The 18,591-nt window shown below is 38.2% G+C and overlaps 1 protein-coding gene and 3 non-coding genes across 5 annotated transcripts in view; all 4 read right to left on the reverse strand.

Annotated features, from left to right (window-relative positions):
• Positions 1-18,591, reverse strand: part of LOC586956 (U5 small nuclear ribonucleoprotein 200 kDa helicase) — a 50,109-nt gene that overhangs the window by 28,691 nt on the left and 2,827 nt on the right. The window contains exons 5-21 of one of the 2 annotated variants that reach the window (XM_030986332.1): positions 17,827-17,984; positions 17,277-17,429; positions 14,556-14,655; positions 13,110-13,330; positions 12,459-12,632; positions 11,920-12,057; positions 10,721-10,876; positions 9,262-9,432; positions 8,381-8,439; positions 7,549-7,807; positions 6,919-7,068; positions 5,913-6,098; positions 4,378-4,502; positions 4,038-4,074; positions 2,959-3,240; positions 2,041-2,193; positions 719-799 (exon numbers count right to left, since the gene is read on the reverse strand). In XM_030986332.1, coding sequence (XP_030842192.1) covers positions 719-799; positions 2,041-2,193; positions 2,959-3,240; positions 4,038-4,074; positions 4,378-4,502; positions 5,913-6,098; positions 6,919-7,068; positions 7,549-7,807; positions 8,381-8,439; positions 9,262-9,432; positions 10,721-10,876; positions 11,920-12,057; positions 12,459-12,632; positions 13,110-13,330; positions 14,556-14,655; positions 17,277-17,429; positions 17,827-17,984 — 2,603 coding nt within the window. Of the gene's footprint in view, positions 1-718; positions 800-2,040; positions 2,194-2,958; positions 3,241-4,037; positions 4,075-4,340; positions 4,503-5,912; positions 6,099-6,918; positions 7,069-7,548; positions 7,808-8,380; positions 8,440-9,261; positions 9,433-10,720; positions 10,877-11,919; positions 12,058-12,458; positions 12,633-13,109; positions 13,331-14,555; positions 14,656-17,276; positions 17,430-17,826; positions 17,985-18,591 lie in introns of both variants that reach the window. The other variant, XM_030986331.1, reaches the window with a different exon arrangement.
• LOC115924340 lies at positions 6,456-6,588 on the reverse strand. Its single transcript, XR_004064279.1, has one exon. It is a non-coding gene; the product is annotated as a small nucleolar RNA SNORA57 (small nucleolar RNA).
• On the reverse strand, positions 8,119-8,252 carry LOC115924345. The gene has a single exon (XR_004064284.1). It is a non-coding gene; the product is annotated as a small nucleolar RNA SNORA57 (small nucleolar RNA).
• LOC115924338 lies at positions 9,538-9,671 on the reverse strand. Its single transcript, XR_004064277.1, has one exon. It is a non-coding gene; the product is annotated as a small nucleolar RNA SNORA57 (small nucleolar RNA).

An 18,591-nucleotide genomic window follows, 5' to 3' on the forward strand; every position in this document is an offset into this window, starting at 1 on the left:
TCTCAGAGTCATAAATTTTGATAAAAATCACAGTGAGTACTATTAAATGTGCATGTGGTTTCCACATGAATGTAGAACGGAAAGAAAAATACAATAAGGTATTTCATCTTCTCACAGGGCATGAATGACATTCTGTTGCAAATTTCCTTTAACACACAAAAAACATCATTAATAAAGAGAAAGCATTTCAAGAAATTTCAAAACAATCTAATTGCCAATGATATTTTGTAGTTCTCAGAGTACTTGACAATGCTGATGTGATACAGAAAGAAAGAAAGATCACTTTTCAGCTAGAGTTTGTTATCATTTGATTTGAATCTTCAAACCTGATTTTCAATGAACATCATGAAAGATCATCAATCATTTCTTCAAATCAGCAAAATCAAAAGTATTCAAAGAATAACAGATACTTTACTTTCCTTTCCCATACACTATCATCTCTAGAATAGCCACTTCTGATCTTTAATAGAAACCTACCCAATTATTTACTTGATACTCAATAATATTAATTATCAAGTGGCATCATGGGACTCCTCTTGTGTCAGTAAATATCTGGGCAAACAGCAATAATTTATGAAATTGTACATATCTTGTAAAAGTCACGAGGATCAAATGAAGATTGTGATGGAGAAGGCAATGAAGTGTTAATCTAAGTTGAACAAAAGGGAAAAACTGGAATGAAATGAAATGATATAATTTTGTATCGACTTGGTCTCACCTTTGCACTTGGTTCCTCAATGCTTTCTTTGATAGGTATAGGAACTCTCTCCAGTAGCTTCGTCAGCTCCATCTTCTCTTCCTACAAATAATCATCAGTTAGACAGAAATTAGCAATCACTGTTCAAACCATTTCATGCATAACAAGCAAACAAGAAATTCTGATGTTCCATCTTTGACCATTTGCACCTATATAGACACATATAGATACTTTGAAGTAATTTGTTTTCAAAGACCAAATAAAATATCTTGTATACTAACACCTCCTATTTCCTGTTTTCTTAAGTTGCTTTTAAAGAAGTGATTAAAAAGAAATTAAGTTTTCGAAGAAATTTAAAATGTAGACTTTAATAAAGAGCATCGCGTGTATCAAAGATTTTCAGAAAGTATGAACATCAAAAAAGAATGTATTTTGTTTTGTGAAAAAAGAACTTGAAATGTTCGAGCTTTCGCTCCAGACTGCTTTTCATTTTCCGGATGGTTGCACCAGGTCCACAGAATCCATTAACCCTTACTGTACTGGGGGGGGGGGGCCTTCGGAGGCCCCCCCCCCCCTCCCCCTTGGAATTTTAAATTGTCGTTTCCTGACTTTTTTCCCTTAAGTCTTATGCACATTTCGATACCATTTTCGTCAAAATCGGATATACCCGTAAGGTGTTACATAACAATTAGTATGCGCATGTCATCAAAAATGACTATGCATTTTCAAATATCATAAAAATAATGTAACCTCATGAATTTGAGATGAAGGAAACATTTATTCATTACATTTTCAACATTCTTCACAAGTCTACAGACAAATATGTAGAGTTTTCTGTAAAATGCATAAAACTAGCATTTTGCATAATTAATTAGGCTATAACGACAAAAATTTGCATATTAGGAAAAAACTAATTATACCATCTTGTCCCTTACGTAAGCATCTACAAACATGCAAATTTTCGCATTCATCGGACTTTCCAGGGCCGAGATCATAGGGGGGGGGGGGGGGCCTCCCAGGCCCTCCCCTAGTCACATGGTGCTCAAAATAGCCCAGTACAGTAAGGGTTAAAAAGAAGGTGGCAACGTCATTATAATATAGTGTCAATCAGAATGGTTGTTTGTGATTCTTACCTCCCTGACTACCATGTGTCTGAACTCTGATGAGAGAGAGAAGAACGGAATGATTGTTTGTGATTCTTACCTCCCTGACTACCATGTGTCTGAACTCTGATGAAAGAGAGAAGAACGGAATGATTGTTTGTGATTCTTACCTCCCTGACTACCATGTGTCTGAACTCTGATGAGAGAGAGAAGAACGGAATGATTGTTTGTGATTCTTACCTCCCTGACTACCATGTGTCTGAACTCTGATGAGAGAGAGAAGACACGGAAGAGATCAATCTCACTCAGGGTGGGTTTCAGGAGACTGTTGTAGGTCGACATGGAGTCGTTGGTGCAGTAGTAGTGGCTGGCAATCCGTCCAAGCTCAGTCACCTGCAAGCAAAGTTAAACATAAAATTTTATGTAAACCGTCAGCATTGTGACTTGTAACCTGGTATATATCCAATCACAACTCTAGAACCAACATTCATTCTAAAATGAAAATTTATCGGCTATGCAATTGAAAAGAAAGATTCCTTCATTGGGCGTTATGGTGCTGAAAGCTTAATGTGAGTAGGCATGAGCCATAGTATTATCATTAGACAATTTACTGCACCAGCATCAGAAACAGATAGATAGCTCTGTCCAGCACAAAACCATTGTGAAGATGGTTTAGAATTGCTTGTATTAGGACAAGTGTTGTCCATGTGTCCAAAAATAATAGTGCTTTCATAGCTTAAAGGCATCGTATAACAATGTTTAATCTGAGATGCACGGCCCAACGTGTTATTAGTGTCTGTCATATGGTGTAATATTGAAGCCCTAACAAAATTGCAATTCAAAATTATCAAGAAGTGCCTCAAAAAAGTAAAAATCTTTGAGTGACCGGTTTTACCATACTTGTTTTCCCCAATAGACTGTAGTGTTATAAAAACCGTTAGGAAAACGCAAAATTTGATTTTGATTTCCAATCATAAATATCTTTATAATCAGAGAGGCGATAGGCTTGTAAAAGTCATGGGGTTCCAGACTGACCTAAAAGTTTATAATTATCATTGCAGCATGACCTAAATCCAGGATTTTGTTTCAGAATCTGAGACAAAAATACCCAATCCCTTTAAAAAGGTAGTTTAGAAGAATGCATGAAACCATATTCACCTGCAGGTTGCCTGACTTGCGATCATACTTCACTAGGTTGTTCTTATCCAGGGCGATGGCCGCAGCATGGATCAGGTCTATCCTGAACTGGTCCAGGTCCGGGTCCGTATCCTTAGAGTCCCCAGGGATCCCGTACAGCGTGGGGTTACGCATCATACGGATGTAGAGGTAGGTGTAACCTAGCCAGGTTACAGCATCCTTCATGGTTTGGATGTTACCTAGGACCACCTCAGCGTTCAGGTTATCAGCTAGCTTACTGATGAATTGACTCTCAACGGGCAGCTGTAAGGTGAATAGAATGTTATTTGTTATGACTTTACTCCACAAGAAAACAAAAACGAATAAGACATGGAGTTGAGAATGGTTTAAAGGCCCACGGTACTAATTGAAGCTACTTGCTCCCTCTATATAGAAAACAATGCCTAATCGGTGCCTATTGGTCCCCTATGACCCTCTTTTTCTTATGTTAATTGAGAGCTGAGTTGATGAGTTAGCCACCTGTCAGTGAGCACCCTGGGTGGTCTAATCCCTCCTAGCCAACTAGTACAGACAGTCTTTAAATCTGGAAAAGCTCGAAAAGATTTAGGGGGGGGGGGAAGAAAACAAACCTGAAAGCTACCTCAAGGAAATATCAATTCCAAACAAGCTCCTGTGAATAAAATAAATAGAATAATTTCACACTACACTAACTTTGTGTAACAGGGCAGGACAATCATTCCTTTGTATCTTTAACTGCATCCAGTGACTTAAGGACAGCATGAGAATCAATTCTAAACATAGATTAACTGGAATGGCATACCTTTTTTTCCCTTGATTATCACAATAGAGGTTATAAATGAAAGAGGAAATCAAGGACATTGATACAAAATAGCTATTAATACAAGTAAAAATATTACTTGAGGACAATATGACAATCAATTCTAAACATGAGCTATCTGAAACAGCAAACCTTTTCCCCCCTGATTATTAATAGACGCTATAAATTAAAGCTAAAATCAAGGACACAGATACAAAATAACTATTAATGCAAGTAAAAAATATGATTAATTGAACTATAAACACAAGGAAACTCCTCTGACCTGTTGATTCTGTAGTGAGAGATAGTATTGAAGCTCATTTTTTAATTCATACAATGGTTGTTATCAACATATCTACATATGACAGAGAACCCTGTAATGATGCTAGAGGATGGGACCAGGGCATAAGAACCCTGACACCGAAGGTTCATCATATTTATCTTCCTCCTGGTTGCATTCATCTCATGAACATGGGGAGAGTTCAGAGATGCCAAGAAAAGGAGCTCCTTCAAACACAAAAGCACTGATATAACATAAATATTATACAAGTTTTAAAAAATATGATCGATTGAACTATAAACACACCTGTTGATTCTGTAGTGAGAGATAGTATTGAAGCTCACTGTGGCTGGTGATGAGAATACCCTCTCCCTTCGTATCATACTGAGGGCGCCCTGCACGTCCCAACATCTGCAGAACGTCTAGAGGTCCAAGCTCTACCCATCGACCCTTCTCAGGGTTGTAGATCTGAAAGCAGATCGTACAAACAGTTGGATGAATTTCTCATCACGCAATTGTCCACGACTACTCTCATTACATATGGTTGTTTTCTTTAAATCTTTCTTCTGTATTTCTTCTGTTCGCATTTCTCATGAAGACCCTCATTCAGTATATAGAATTATGAACCTACTGTATCTAAAATTTATGCCGTACATTCTAGTTTTACATATACATTTTCTGAAATGCTACAGGTATGTATATGATTCAATCCATTTCAAATCTCCAGTCCATCAGCATCACATTTGACAAGTTCAGAAGCATTATTGAGATGTGCTGATCTTGTGGACAGCTCTCTGTCTTCATCTACAAACCAACTCTAACAGATTCCATGAAAAAATCAAGTCATTCCTTTCATTCCATGGTGATGATAAAGGTCTGTCCCTTGACAGAAATTTTATTGTAATAACCCAAGTACATACATACATACATAAACACATTTGCAAAAGATTTGTGTAAAAGCAAAAAGACAAAAATCTACCATCAGCCCATCAAGTGTATCCTAGAGTTCTAATCAAGTGTATCCTAGAGTTCTAATCAAGTGTATCCTAGAGTTCTAATCAAGTGTATCCTAGAGTTCTAATCAAGTGTATCCTAGAGTTCTAATCAAGTGTATCCTAGAGTTCTAATCAAGTGTATCCTAGAGTTCTAATCAAGTGTATCCTAGAGTTCTAATCAAGTGTATCCTAGAGTTCTGATCAAGTGTATCCTAGAGTTCTGATCAAGTGTATCCTAGAGTTCTAATCAAGTGTATCCTAGAGTTCTAATCAAGTGTATCCTAGAGTTCTAATCAAGTGTATCCTAGAGTTCTAATCAAGTGTATCCTAGAGTTCTAATCAAGTGTATCCTAGAGTTCTGATGAAGTGTATCCTAGAGTTCTAATCAAGTGTATCCTAGAGTTCTAATCAAGTGTATCCTAGAGTTCTAATCAAGTGTATCCTAGAGTTCTAATCAAGTGTATCCTAGAGTTCTAATCAAGTGTATCCTAGAGTTCTGATGAAGTGTATCCTAGAGTTCTGATCAAGTGTATCCTAGAGTTCTAATCAAGTGTATCCTAGAGTTCTGATCAAGTGTATCCTAGAGTTCTAATCAAGTGTATCCTAGAGTTCTAATCAAGTGTATCCTAGAGTTCTAATCAAGTGTATCCTAGAGTTCTTATCAAGTGTATCCTAGAGTTCTAATCAAGTGTATCCTAGAGTTCTTATCAAGTGTATCCTAGAGTTCTAATCAAGTGTATCCTAGAGTTCTAATCAAGTGTATCCTAGAGTTCTAATCAAGTGTATCCTAGAGTTCTTATCAAGTGTATCCTAGAGTTCTAATCAAGTGTATCCTAGAGTTCTAATCAAGTGTATCATAGAATTCTAATCAGAGGACACTCACCTGAGTTCCTTTAATGATGACAGTATGAGCAGGAAGATTGACACCCCAAGCTAGGGTTGCCGTGGAAACCAAGACCTGGATGTGACGATCAGCAAACAGATCTTCTACCAAGGTCCTGTCCAGCCTGGTCATTCCTGCGTGATGCATGGCAAAGCCATAGGGAAGCAAGTCCTTCAGCTCCAGATTCTGTTGAAAAGGACAGGATAGATGAGAGGTACAAGATCGTGTGGAACTTCCCATATGCTAAAGGTCATGAATGTCTGACGTGTTTTGGTATGAAGTCTGTCATTGATTGGGTTTTCCATGGACTTCAATTGGAATGATTATCATCTTGTGGTTCTGAAAACGATTTACTTGTTACATATAAATCAACTTCAAAATTTAGAAAACATATCGTGGTTGTAATCAACTTCTACACATGATAGAAACTGATATACTGCTGTTTAGAGCCAGGAGGTGTTAACATGGAGTAAAATTAAATAAGTTAACACCCTTTGGTTTCAAGTAGAAGCCAATATAATTCTTCTTTAATGCAAAAGAGAACCCTGTAATGATGCTAGAGGATGGGACCAGGGCATAAGAACCCTGACACCGAAGGTTCATCATATTTATCTTCCTCCTGGTTGCATTCATCTCATAAACATGGGGAGAGTTCAGAGATGCCAAGAAAAGGAGGTTCTTCAACCACAAAATCTAAAATTCATACAAAAGGTTGAAATTCAAAACATAAGCTAATCCATGGTTTAAACAGTCAGCATATATAACTGTATGTTGACATTCATATGACATGAGGCCACATGGGTACTTCACCTATGGAGGTTTAAGCCATAGTTTATACCAACCTCTGTGATTTCTGGCCAGCGATAGATCTTTCTTTGGAATGGCAACTTATTAATTATAATGGTGTTGCAAGTCAGTTTAGTAATATCTATATATCCATGAAGCATTGTTTTCCACTGCATTTTTTTTTTGAGAATATGGAATTCAGTTGATAAGCATTGCTTACCTCTGCATGTTCCGCTTCTGACCTCAAGATCTCCGTAGAGGCTGACCCTTCTCTCAAGAACTGACCTAGCGTGTCCTGCTCTAGACACAGGTCTCTGATGGCTCTAGCCGTCTTGCCCGTCTCTTTACGGGAATGCACAAACACAAGCACCTAGGAGAGGAGAACATGAAAAGTTATATGAAATTCAAATTATACTACATGGTCCTTGCATACAAGCAGTAAACATTTTATGCAGTTTCATGCAGGGTATTATGGGGGGGAAATTTCATTCTGCAACACTTCAAGCATGACTAAACTTATCTTCTCTATAAATATCCCCAAAGAATTATTTATAATATGATAAATCAACTTGAGAATGAATTTTCAGGAATGTCCCATTAAGTGCTGATGGGCAATGCAGGGCTCAACATAAGCAGGGACCACCAAACTGCCCCTCCCCCACCCTTGAGCCATCAAATATTATAAGCAAGAGAAATGACAGCCTGGCATTGTGAAGAGCAAACCCTTATATTGTCTCTTATCCTCTTCACCTTCCTCTTTTCAGCGAGAAATTTGAGAATCGCACCAAAACAAGGAACTCTTATTTAACTGACCTCTTGATTCATATAATACAGAGGAAGCCAATATTACCTGGTTTTTGCCAGCGTTGTCCATCACTTTCTCATAGACAATCTCATTCATGAGCTGGAATCTCTTGAGAGCTTTCTTCTCCGTGATACCGATGTACTGCTGCTCCAGGGGAACGGGACGGAAGCTGTTATCAAAGAAGAAGAGTCCCTTGTCTGGCTTGACCCTCATGAATCCAGCCACATCCTGGTAGTTGGGTAGGGTGGCGCTCAGGCCGACCAGACGAACGTCTTCCTGGGATGTCTCGATGTTACGGATTGTCCTGAGAAAGGGTCATGTGACATTTCATGGTTTTCATGTTGTCTATGAATGATCTATACTAAAATACCATCAATACACTTCTTTTTTCAATTCAGTTGAAAGGATGCCTGGCATGGTCACTTCTATTCTGTTCATAAACAAACCCATTAATCTGACTTCACAAGAAATTTCACATTTCACAATTTCACACTTCACAAGAAATTTAAATACTGCTGTTTAGATTCAGAAAAGTGACAAGTTTGTGTTAAATGAGATAACACCCTTTTGGTTCCAAGTAGAAGATATTAATCTTCCTGTGATGCAAAAAGAGAACCCTGTAATGATGCTAGAGGATGGGACCAGGGCATAAGAACCCTGACACCGAAGGTTCATCATGTTTATCTTCCTCCTGGTTGCATTCATCTCATGAACATGGGGGAGAGTTCAGAGATGCCAAGAAAAGGAGGTTCTTACATTAGCAATCTGCATATCTGCTGTTAACGGCAGAACTACAACAGAAATACAAATACTTATCAAGTAAAAAATGACATATGTCAGGTGTTTGAGGGTAAGGGATTGTAAAAAGGGTTTTTACCTTGAAATCACTGCTTCTAAGACTGGGCCACGGTCGTCATGGAGGAGATGAATCTCATCCTGGGAAAAGAAAAACACAGTTCGTTTCAATCATAAAGAGGTCTTACTGACTCTACAATAAACACACTATGCCTACATTATGAAGTAGGTGTGCACATCAGGGAACTGTTTTCATAAAATTTGTTATCAATAACAAGTTAGAATAAGAGATATGACCTACTGAAATTGTGGCATTTGATTGGCCGAGAGCAAATTTGTCATACAAATTTAGTTATGTTCTCAATAAGAATTTTTATGAAATATGGCCTTGAACCGATTATACCCCAGTGGCACCGACGATATCGACATCAGACTGACATTACAAAGAACACAAATATTAAACTAACCCCTATGGTTATCATTTAGTTGATAATCAATCATTTTGGAATAAGTCTGGGAGTATGGCAGAGGAAATAGTCCTTCATATACATATAAATGTGGAATCTAAAGTCTACATAGGCACTTTGTCACATGTACATGTGTCAAAACCCCTGCCCTTTTTCTATCTTTTGCAGGTAAAGATGATCAGTACTGCATATGGTGAAATCTGTATATAAACACCGCTAAAGGGAGACACCAAAAGGGGTCATTAAAGATAGTTCCCTAAAGTACAGGTTTCAATGAATCGAAGTCTACATGGGCACTTTGTTACATGTAGATTTGTCAATACCCCTGCTTATTTTTATCTCCTGCAGGTAATGATGATCAGTATTACACAGTCAAATATGTATATAAACACTGCTAAAGGGAGACACTAAAAGTGGTCATTAATATTCAAGGGGATTGAAAATAAGGTCTTTCTCCACAGGTGGTCCCTAAAGCAGGTTTGTCCTATTTACTTACGATGATAATGAGCCTGACAAGCTGAGTGTAGGTCTTCTCTCCTCCTTTCCTCGTGATGATATCCCACTTCTCTGGAGTACAGACAATGATCTGGGTTGCTGTGATCTGATCTTTGGTCAGCTGATGGTCACCGGTCAACTCGGATACAGTGATTCCGTACGAATCCAGCCTCTGTTAAAACAAATGCATCATCATCATCAAGTGCATTAGTAGACTATTATCCAATCCATGTGATGCGATAATATGCTTATATTAACTTTGATATATGACAGAGAACCCTGTAATGATGCTAGAGGATGGGACCAGGGCATAAGAACCCTGACACCGAAGGTTCATCATTTTTATCTTCCTCCTGGTTGCATTCATCTCATAAACATGGGGGAGAGTTCAGAGATGCCAAGAAAAGGAGGTTCTTCAAAAATGTATTCTTATAAATAGGATTAAACCTTTGTTTCAGATTATTCTTTCTTAGCCAACACTGCTACAACGAGAAATCACATTATAGAGAATAGTTCTTCTTTGTCTACATCATTTCCATAACCCCGTTAAAGAACCTTTCTTTCTATGCAGGTTATACGTGACGCATGCCACAAGTGAGGCATGATGGCTCAATGGTAGAGCATAGGTCTCTAAACCAATTTTTATGAGCTAGTGCCCTTTGGTAAAGCATCAATCCTCATTACCAAGTCCATCAGTACCCTGGTTGCTTACTTACAAGCATACACACGCTTTCTTAGCAGTTGGGTAAAACAAACTAACTAACCAAACCAACCAAGAACTAGCAACAGTTTCAATAACCATTAGCTACAAGATTTAACATATTCTGCCTTGTATGAAGTATGTTCTTCAAAGATTCCCCTTTCAGTGACTGTATACATGAGGAGTTGCTGATTTTATCAAATCTGTGCTTTGAGATGTTCATACTGCAAAACAATGTTAATCAACATGTCATCTACTAGTTATCTATCACTTTTGAAGAATTCATAAGATTATGCATTACAGTTGAAGTAAATTAATGATATATCAGGGCTTTGGATGCCCCTTTGATTGGCCTCAGTACCCTTCTCATTGGCCTTGGAGATTTTTTTTGCCCTTTCCAATTCTTCCTATTTGTGCTGTAATATAGGAATGTGCCCTACAGAAAAGTGGCCTTACCCTAAAAATATTGTAATTTAAGGCCTGATATATGATTATTTTGCAAAAGAGTATTTGTTTGTGCCGCGTCTATTATTGCTGTGTTATATCTTTCTAAATGTACTATGGAATTTTATTTTAACTATTCTGAATAAACATGCTTTTTTATGTAAATACGTTCATGTTTATTCAGGACCCCATGGAAGACCACTACTTATGGGTGAATGGGCTAATGTACCTTGACAAAAGATTAGAAATAAATTAATAAATTAATAAATGAAATAAAGCTTGATGTGCCCATGAGATGATTGAGTGGCAAACTGACCTTCCTGAAGTTGCCCACCATCTCCTGTACGAGAGACCTCATAGGGGCGATGTAGATGATCTTGAAGGCTGAGGTGTTGATGGTTCCATCCAGGTTGATGTTCTTACCAATCTCTCTCAAGATGGTCAGCAATGCAACATTGGTCTTACCAGCACCCTGAGAGGATGGAGATAAATGGTTCATATAAATGACGAGAGCAAGGATCAAGCATAGTGTAAATAGTTCACTACAACCCTTTAGGAATTTAATTTGTCTAATATTATATATTTCAAAGGTGTTGTAACAATTAAAGCTCTATTTGCTTATGTTTTATCACCTTTGTGTGTTCATACTTTAAACTGTATAATATAATTGCAACTTTTCTTTGATAAAACATTGTTATATTCTTTTTCATGTGAAGTCAATTCAAATGGATTGTAAAATTGAAAATGATTTGTTATATTATACTATTTTTTCTTGTGATGTTAACTCCAATGAATTGTGAAATTGTGAACATGCTGGAAGTGGCAATTGGAGAAGTGTATGTGAAACATTGAAATTCACAATTTTACCCCAGTCTGAGATTTTATGACTGGCCATGCAACATTTGAAAGATGAATATTGGGGATGCGCCTATAATCAAACAGAATGATCATTTGGCTCCAAGCAATTTTTTTGCATTCTTCTTATATTCTATAAATATTAACAAGAACATGGTACAAAATGATAGAAATAGATGGAAAGCCTTGAACGCCAATGTGTGGAATAGACAAGGCACCTAGCAAGCAAGGAAGGTACAAAGAAGTAAAACCATTGCATCTCCCCAATCGTTCTAATCTCATGCTTATATCTATTACATATCACATTGTCTCATTTCTAAGATATTGTATAGCCCTCTTGGGGGGTGTTTCAGAAAGATCCTAAGTTGAACTTATCTCTAAGTTGGACTTAACAATTATGGAAAGCCGTTAGCATCTATGAAAATATTTTAAAAGTTGTTTTAAAAGGCATAAAATGTTGATTCAAATCTTATATATTTTCTATTATCAAGGAGATTTCATGTTCTTGATGTGGAATTTATAAAAAGTCTAAAATACTTGAATTTTTACTTTTGAACATATTTTATTTTAAGGCTACAAATGGCTTTCCATAATTTTTAAGTCCAACTTAGAGTTAAGTTCGACTTAGGATCTTTGTGAAACACCCCCCTGGACACTTACTGTAGGGGCACAGAGTAGCAGGTTTTCATCACTCTCTAAGGCAGCTTTGTACAATCTACTCTGGATTCGATTCAGACTCTTGAATCCCTCAAACGCTGGCTGGGCGTACTTGGGCAGGCGGTCAATGGGCACCAAGGACTGATACAAACAAAGATAAAATGGAAAATGTAAATCAAAACTATTGTCAAGAAATGTTGGCATATAAAAATACCTTGATGGTGGTTATGGGCATCTGGCCATATATTCAAATTTAATCACACAAATTGAAAACATGAATGATAACTGTTACATTCACCATTGGAGAAAAAATGCTTCTACCTAACTACTACACAATAAGAACAATAATTAAAAACACTTTTCATAAACATTTACATATAAAAAACGGCAAAGTAATTTCAATTGCCTTATCCACGAACAAGCTTTAAAAATTAATTAAAAACTACTCATTTCAGGTTACGCACAATTCTCTTGTTATCACATACCATTTAAATCTCAATTTCAAGACTGTGAGATGTAAAAATATGACTTGTTTTGTTTACCTCATCATCTTCATATGGCTTTGGTTTGAGGGCTGGTACATGAACCTCCTCGTATCCTTTCCTCTGTTTACGGTAGGATCCATCAGGGAGCTGACATCTCTTATTAGCCATCAGATGACTGCCTTGAGCAAAGACTATATCCTCCAAGTCAACCAGCTTTTCTGGAAGCATGTTCTGAAGAGAGAGAGAGAAACAAGCATAAAAACAAAACATTAATCAGGACAATCAAGACGAACTATTTCAATTTGAGACATTTTAATAAAGTATGAAGAAATGCCAACAATACAAAGTGGAACACTTAATTCTATTACATAAGGATACATCAAGAAGAGGTCTATTAAAATAGGATTGCTACAAATGAAATACTAACTATTCAGCCACAGCAAATGAAAATAAACCCAGTGAACATAGTTTCTTAAAATTGTGTTGTAATAATAATAATACTACTGTACCATTAGCTATAATTTGAATGCTATCAATAGTATTAAATTATAGAGTCCAGTTCTTTCTATTCCTTCCATTCCTTGACCGTCACTTTATATTAAAAACAATTCTCTCTCTAACTATACTATCACACTATCTACACATAACCCTTGGGATTCTAATGTTAAGTCAGATCCACCATATTGCATAATGATTTAATTCACTCACATTATCATCATCGTCTACTTCCATTGCATCCAGGTCAGCATCGACCCTACTCTGCCTGGCAGCGGCCTTCCTGGCTCTCTCTTCCTTGATCAGATCCTCTTTGTCCGTCTCAGTGAGGGCTTGGAGTATGGCTACTAGATCAGGGTCCTGCTTCATCTGATCCTCAAGCTGCTGCTTCTCTGCAACAGTCTGTGATTTGGCCAGCATGGTGCAGCATAGGACTGTCATTCAAATCAAGAAAATTGGTGTATTTGTAATAATAATAATATAATAGTCACATTTGTAAAGAACTTAAAGCTCATCTGTACTAGTGTACAGGAGGGATTTTGACCTCCCTGCAAGGTCACTGGACAGGTGGTTATCTCATCAAATCTCAATTAACAGGATAAAAAGAGGATCATGGAGGACAAATGGTCACCGATTATGCCTTGTTTGTTATATAGAGGGTGCAAGTAGCTATAAGTAGTACAGTCTGGCTTTAATACAACGTTTCTAAGCGCTTTACATCGTAATCATTATTACCTCGGTCATTGGATTCAATTGCTAATCATGACAGTACACAAGCTCTGCTCCCTGCAGAATATTTTGGCCAGGTGCCATTTTACAAGTGCACACATTCCAATCCCATCACATCAAGTTTAAATCCTACCTGGGTTGAGAGTGGCAAATGTAGATTAATGTCTGGAAATTAGCGCTACGTTGGTACTCGAAACGCAAATCATGTGATCCACAGTCTGGTGACATATCCACTAGACCACGACATCAATACAATATCACCTCTTCAATATTCTGAGTCAAATGGAATATGGATCACATCATAAACATCCTCAGACAAGACATTAATCAATAGTTGCAAAACTCTTCTCAGGTGAGGTAATTGGGTACCTGGCAGGTATTAATTCCTTAACGGGACTTGGTAACATTGTTCAGATGAGAGATAGTGGTGCTAAGGTAGTGACTTCAATGCTAGATGTACAATTAAAGATAATCTGAAAATTTGAGTGAAAACGGACCATTATTCATGGTACAAATTGGGAAAAACTGATCTGATCGATTCCTTAATTCTCCCAACTATATTATAACAATTTAATTACATTTTAGGTGAATGGAAACCTTACAAAGCAATAAAAAATGGTCGGGAGAATTTAGTGTTAATCACTGTGAGAGGGTGTCGTACATGGACGTCTTCAAAGAAAACCATAAATATCTTTGTGGTTTGAGAATTTTTCAGGATTTTTTTTCATGTCAGAGGGTTAGTACAGTAGAGGGAATATAGTAAGTAACATTTAATACAAAAACTACCGGTATGCAATCTTTTCATCAACCTTCAACAATGTTACCAAGTCACTTTAAAATGCTAGAGCACCAGAATAGCCCTCATGCTAAATCTGGAGTTATAATACTGGAGCATGATTAGACACAGTCATAATGCATTAGTGTACTTACTCATCATTCTGTTCTGTCTGAGGAGTTTGATGAACTCAAACTGAGTGGTACCAAGAAGCATAACAAGCTGATTCTCACACTGTCCGTCATCAGATGCATTCTGTCAAATAAACAATTGAGATCTATTGTAAAAACCTTATCAACAAAGGAACTACTGACCAAACCTAACATACATGACAATTCAGAAAGATATTTGTTATTCATAGGAATATCATTACATTCTTGCAAGTTTGACATTAATTTAATCCACTATGGCACCTCCCCAAAATTAATTGGGTAACTTTGATTCTAATTCTGAAAATTGTAATGCGCCATATCCACTTGCCTAATAATAAACATCATTAGAATGCAGAACACTGATTATACAAATTCACATTTTATATTGTAAACCGGGGCCCTGCTTACAAGCAACCTGCTTATTAAGGGTATCCCTCCATTTTTATGTTTATATCATTATTTTAATACAATGTGTCAATACGATGCTATATTTGTTCTTTTTTAAAGATGCAAAATAAATTGAATTGAAGACAAAAAAGAAAAAAAATCATGAAAAAGGGTCTTGAGAATATTTCAATAAAATTCTGCAGTTTGGAATATGTAAATGTCTAAAGCAAAGCTTCGAAGTAGAACACACTGATCAAAAGCAAGACACCAAGGATAGACTGTAACACTTCCTAGGTGTAGAGAAGAGTGTTACACAACCAAGGTGTAGAGAAGGGTATTACACACCCAAGGTGTAGAGAAGGGTGTTACACAACCAAGGTGTAGAGAAGGGTGTTACAAAACCAAGGTGTAGAGAAGGGTGTTACACAACCAAGGTGTAGAGAAGGGTGTTACACAACCGATGTGTAGAGAAGGGTGTTACAAAACCAAGGTGTAGAGAAGGGTGTTACACAACCGATGTGTAGAGAAGGGTGTTACAAAACCAAGGTGTAGAGAAGGGTGTTACACAACCAAGGTGTAGAGAAGGGTATTACACAACCAAGGTGTAGAGAAGGGTGTTACACAACCGATGTGTAGAGAAGGGTGTTACAAAACCAAGGTGTAGAGAAGGGTGTTACAAAACCAAGGTGTAGAGAAGGGTGTTACACAACCAAGGTGTAGAGAAGGGTGTTACACAACCAAGGGGTAGAGAAGGGTGTTACACAACCAAGGGGTAGAGAAGGGTGTTACAAAACCAAGGTGTAGAGAAGGGTGTTACACAACCAAGGGGTAGAGAAGGGTGTTACACAACCAAGGGGTAGAGAAGGGTGTTACACAACCAAGGTGTAGAGAAGGGTGTTACACAACCAAGGTGTAGAGAAGGGTGTTACACAACCAAGATGTAGAGAAGGGTGTTACACAACCGATGTGTAGAGAAGGGTGTTACACAACCAAGGTGTAGAGAAGGGTGTTACACACCCAAGGTGTAGAGAAGGGTGTTACACAACCAAGGTGTAGAGAAGGGTGTTACACACCCAAGGTGTAGAGAAGGGTGTTACACACCCAAGGTGTAGAGAAGGGTGTTACACAACCAAGGTGTAGAGAAGGGTGTTACACAACCAAGGTGTAGAGAAGGGTGTTACACAACCAAGGTGTAGAGAAGGGTGTTACACAACCAAGGTGTAGAGAAGGGTGTTACACACCCAAGGTGTAGAGAAGGGTGTTACACAACCAAGGTGTAGAGAAGGGTGTTACACAACCAAGGTGTAGAGAAGGGTATTACACACCCAAGGTGTAGAGAAGGGTGTTACACAACCAAGGTGTAGAGAAGGGTGTTACACAACCAAGGTGTAGAGAAGGGTGTTACACAACCAAGGTGTAGAGAAGGGTGTTACACAATCTAGGTGTAGAGAAGGGTGTTACACAACCAAGGTGTAGAGAAGGGTGTTACACAACCAAGGGGTAGAGAAGGGTGTTACACAATCTAGGTGTAGAGAAGGGTGTTACACAACCAAGGGGTAGAGAAGGGTGTTACACAATCTAGGTGTAGAGAAGGGTGTTACACAACCAAGGTGTATAGAAGGGTGTTACACACCCAAGGTGTAGAGAAGGGTGTTACACACCCAAGGTGTAGAGAAGGGTGTTACACACCCAAGGTGTAGAGAAGGGTGTTACACAACCAAGGTGTAGAGAAGGGTGTTACACAACCAAGGTGTAGAGAAGGGTGTTACACAACCAAGGTGTAGAGAAGGGTGTTACACAACCAAGGTGTAGAGAAGGGTGTTACACAACCAAGGTGTAGAGAAGGGTGTTACACAACCAAGGTGTAGAGAAGGGTGTTACACAACCAAGGTGTAGAGAAGGGTGTTACACACCCAAGGTGTAGAGAAGGGTGTTACACAACCAAGGTGTAGAGAAGGGTGTTACACAACCAAGGTGTAGAGAAGGGTATTACACACCCAAGGTGTAGAGAAGGGTGTTACACAACCAAGGTGTAGAGAAGGGTGTTACACAACCAAGGTGTAGAGAAGGGTGTTACACACCCAAGGTGTAGAGAAGGGTGTTACACAACCAAGGTGTAGAGAAGGGTGTTACACAACCAAGGTGTAGAGAAGGGTGTTACACACCCAAGGTGTAGAGAAGGGTGTTACACAACCAAGGTGTAGAGAAGGGTGTTACACAACCAAGGGGTAGAGAAGGGTGTTACACAACCAAGGTGTAGAGAAGGGTGTTACACAACCAAGGGGTAGAGAAGGGTGTTACACAATCTAGATGTAGAGAAGAGGCATCATAACTCACCTTGAGGATGTCTAAGATTTCTGCCGACCTCGCCTGTGAGATGTTAGGATCATCGTAGAATTTCCCCAGCTGCCTCTGAAGCCAGAACGCATCAATGTCACGAGGGTGAAGTCCCTTCTTAGCAGCCATGAGCACATCATCGCCACCTCCAAGCTGATAAAGGAGAATACAATTGTTAATATTCACAGCTATATCATGGGCACAGAGAAGTAAGTTTGTTCAGTTGGTACAGCATTTGCCTGTCAAAGAAACATTTGAAGTCCAAAATCCAGCCAAGGCAGATTATTCTTAACAAATAGTAACAGTGATAAATTACACGTTGCTTTTCTACCCCTTTACGCTACATGTTGACATGGTAGGGAGGATAAAATGTGGAAAATTATCAGGGGGGGGGGGGGCATTTCACAAAACTTGTCATCAGTGACAAATGACAGTTTTTGTTATAAGCTACTGAAATCCTTGCTTCTGTTCGGTTATCAACAGATTTATCACTGATTTTTGTCATTTGTCATTGAAAAAAGGCTTTGTGAAATGGGTCCCAGGTGCTTACACTAGTCTTGAGCGTGGATCCTACACCAGAATCTTCCATCCCTTCCTCTTCATCAGACTCCTCCTCTTTGATCTCACCAACATCTTCATCGTCTCCTCCGTCATCATCCGATTCCTCAAACTGGACGTTCACACCAAGGGTTTCATCAATGTCATCATCTAAGGTGAGAAATTTATTCAAAGAATGAAAGGAGTTTTGTTAGCTTGGGGAAGATATATTGTGGTGTTCTCTCTTGGTTACAGATTGTGTACTTGATCAGTTAATGAAAGTTGTCGGCTGCCTGCAAGAAGACTGCCATTTACAATATGTATCTTCTACAGCCATCTTGCGGGCAGCCAACAAAGTTTTCTGAAACAAAGAAGCCATACAACCAGGTTATTTATATATCAAGACATTGACAGACACAAACAAAAATAATCACATTTCATAAAAGTATTTGCCACAAAGTAATGTTACCTTAAATGGAGAAAGTATAACAATATTTATCAAGTGTTCAAAAATGTATATTTTATTCTTCGTGTTAATATACATCAAGGCAGTAAACTTAAACAAACCTGATTTTGAAATGGTCATCTCCTTCAGGCATATCATATTTCACAAAGCAGGCGTGTATCAAGGTCCAGGAACAGTTGTAGCATCACTGCCTATTACCCATGACCATCTTTGACTTTCATTACTATCAAACCTCTACCATCACTGTAATTAACATACACCTTTCTGAATGTTAACTTGTTCCTTACTATTAAATATACAAAAATTATCACT

The sequence above is a fragment of the Strongylocentrotus purpuratus genome, unplaced genomic scaffold, assembly GCF_000002235.5.
Source record: "Strongylocentrotus purpuratus isolate Spur 01 unplaced genomic scaffold, Spur_5.0 spur5_scaffold_15, whole genome shotgun sequence".
NCBI classification, from domain to species: domain Eukaryota; kingdom Metazoa; phylum Echinodermata; class Echinoidea; order Camarodonta; family Strongylocentrotidae; genus Strongylocentrotus; species Strongylocentrotus purpuratus.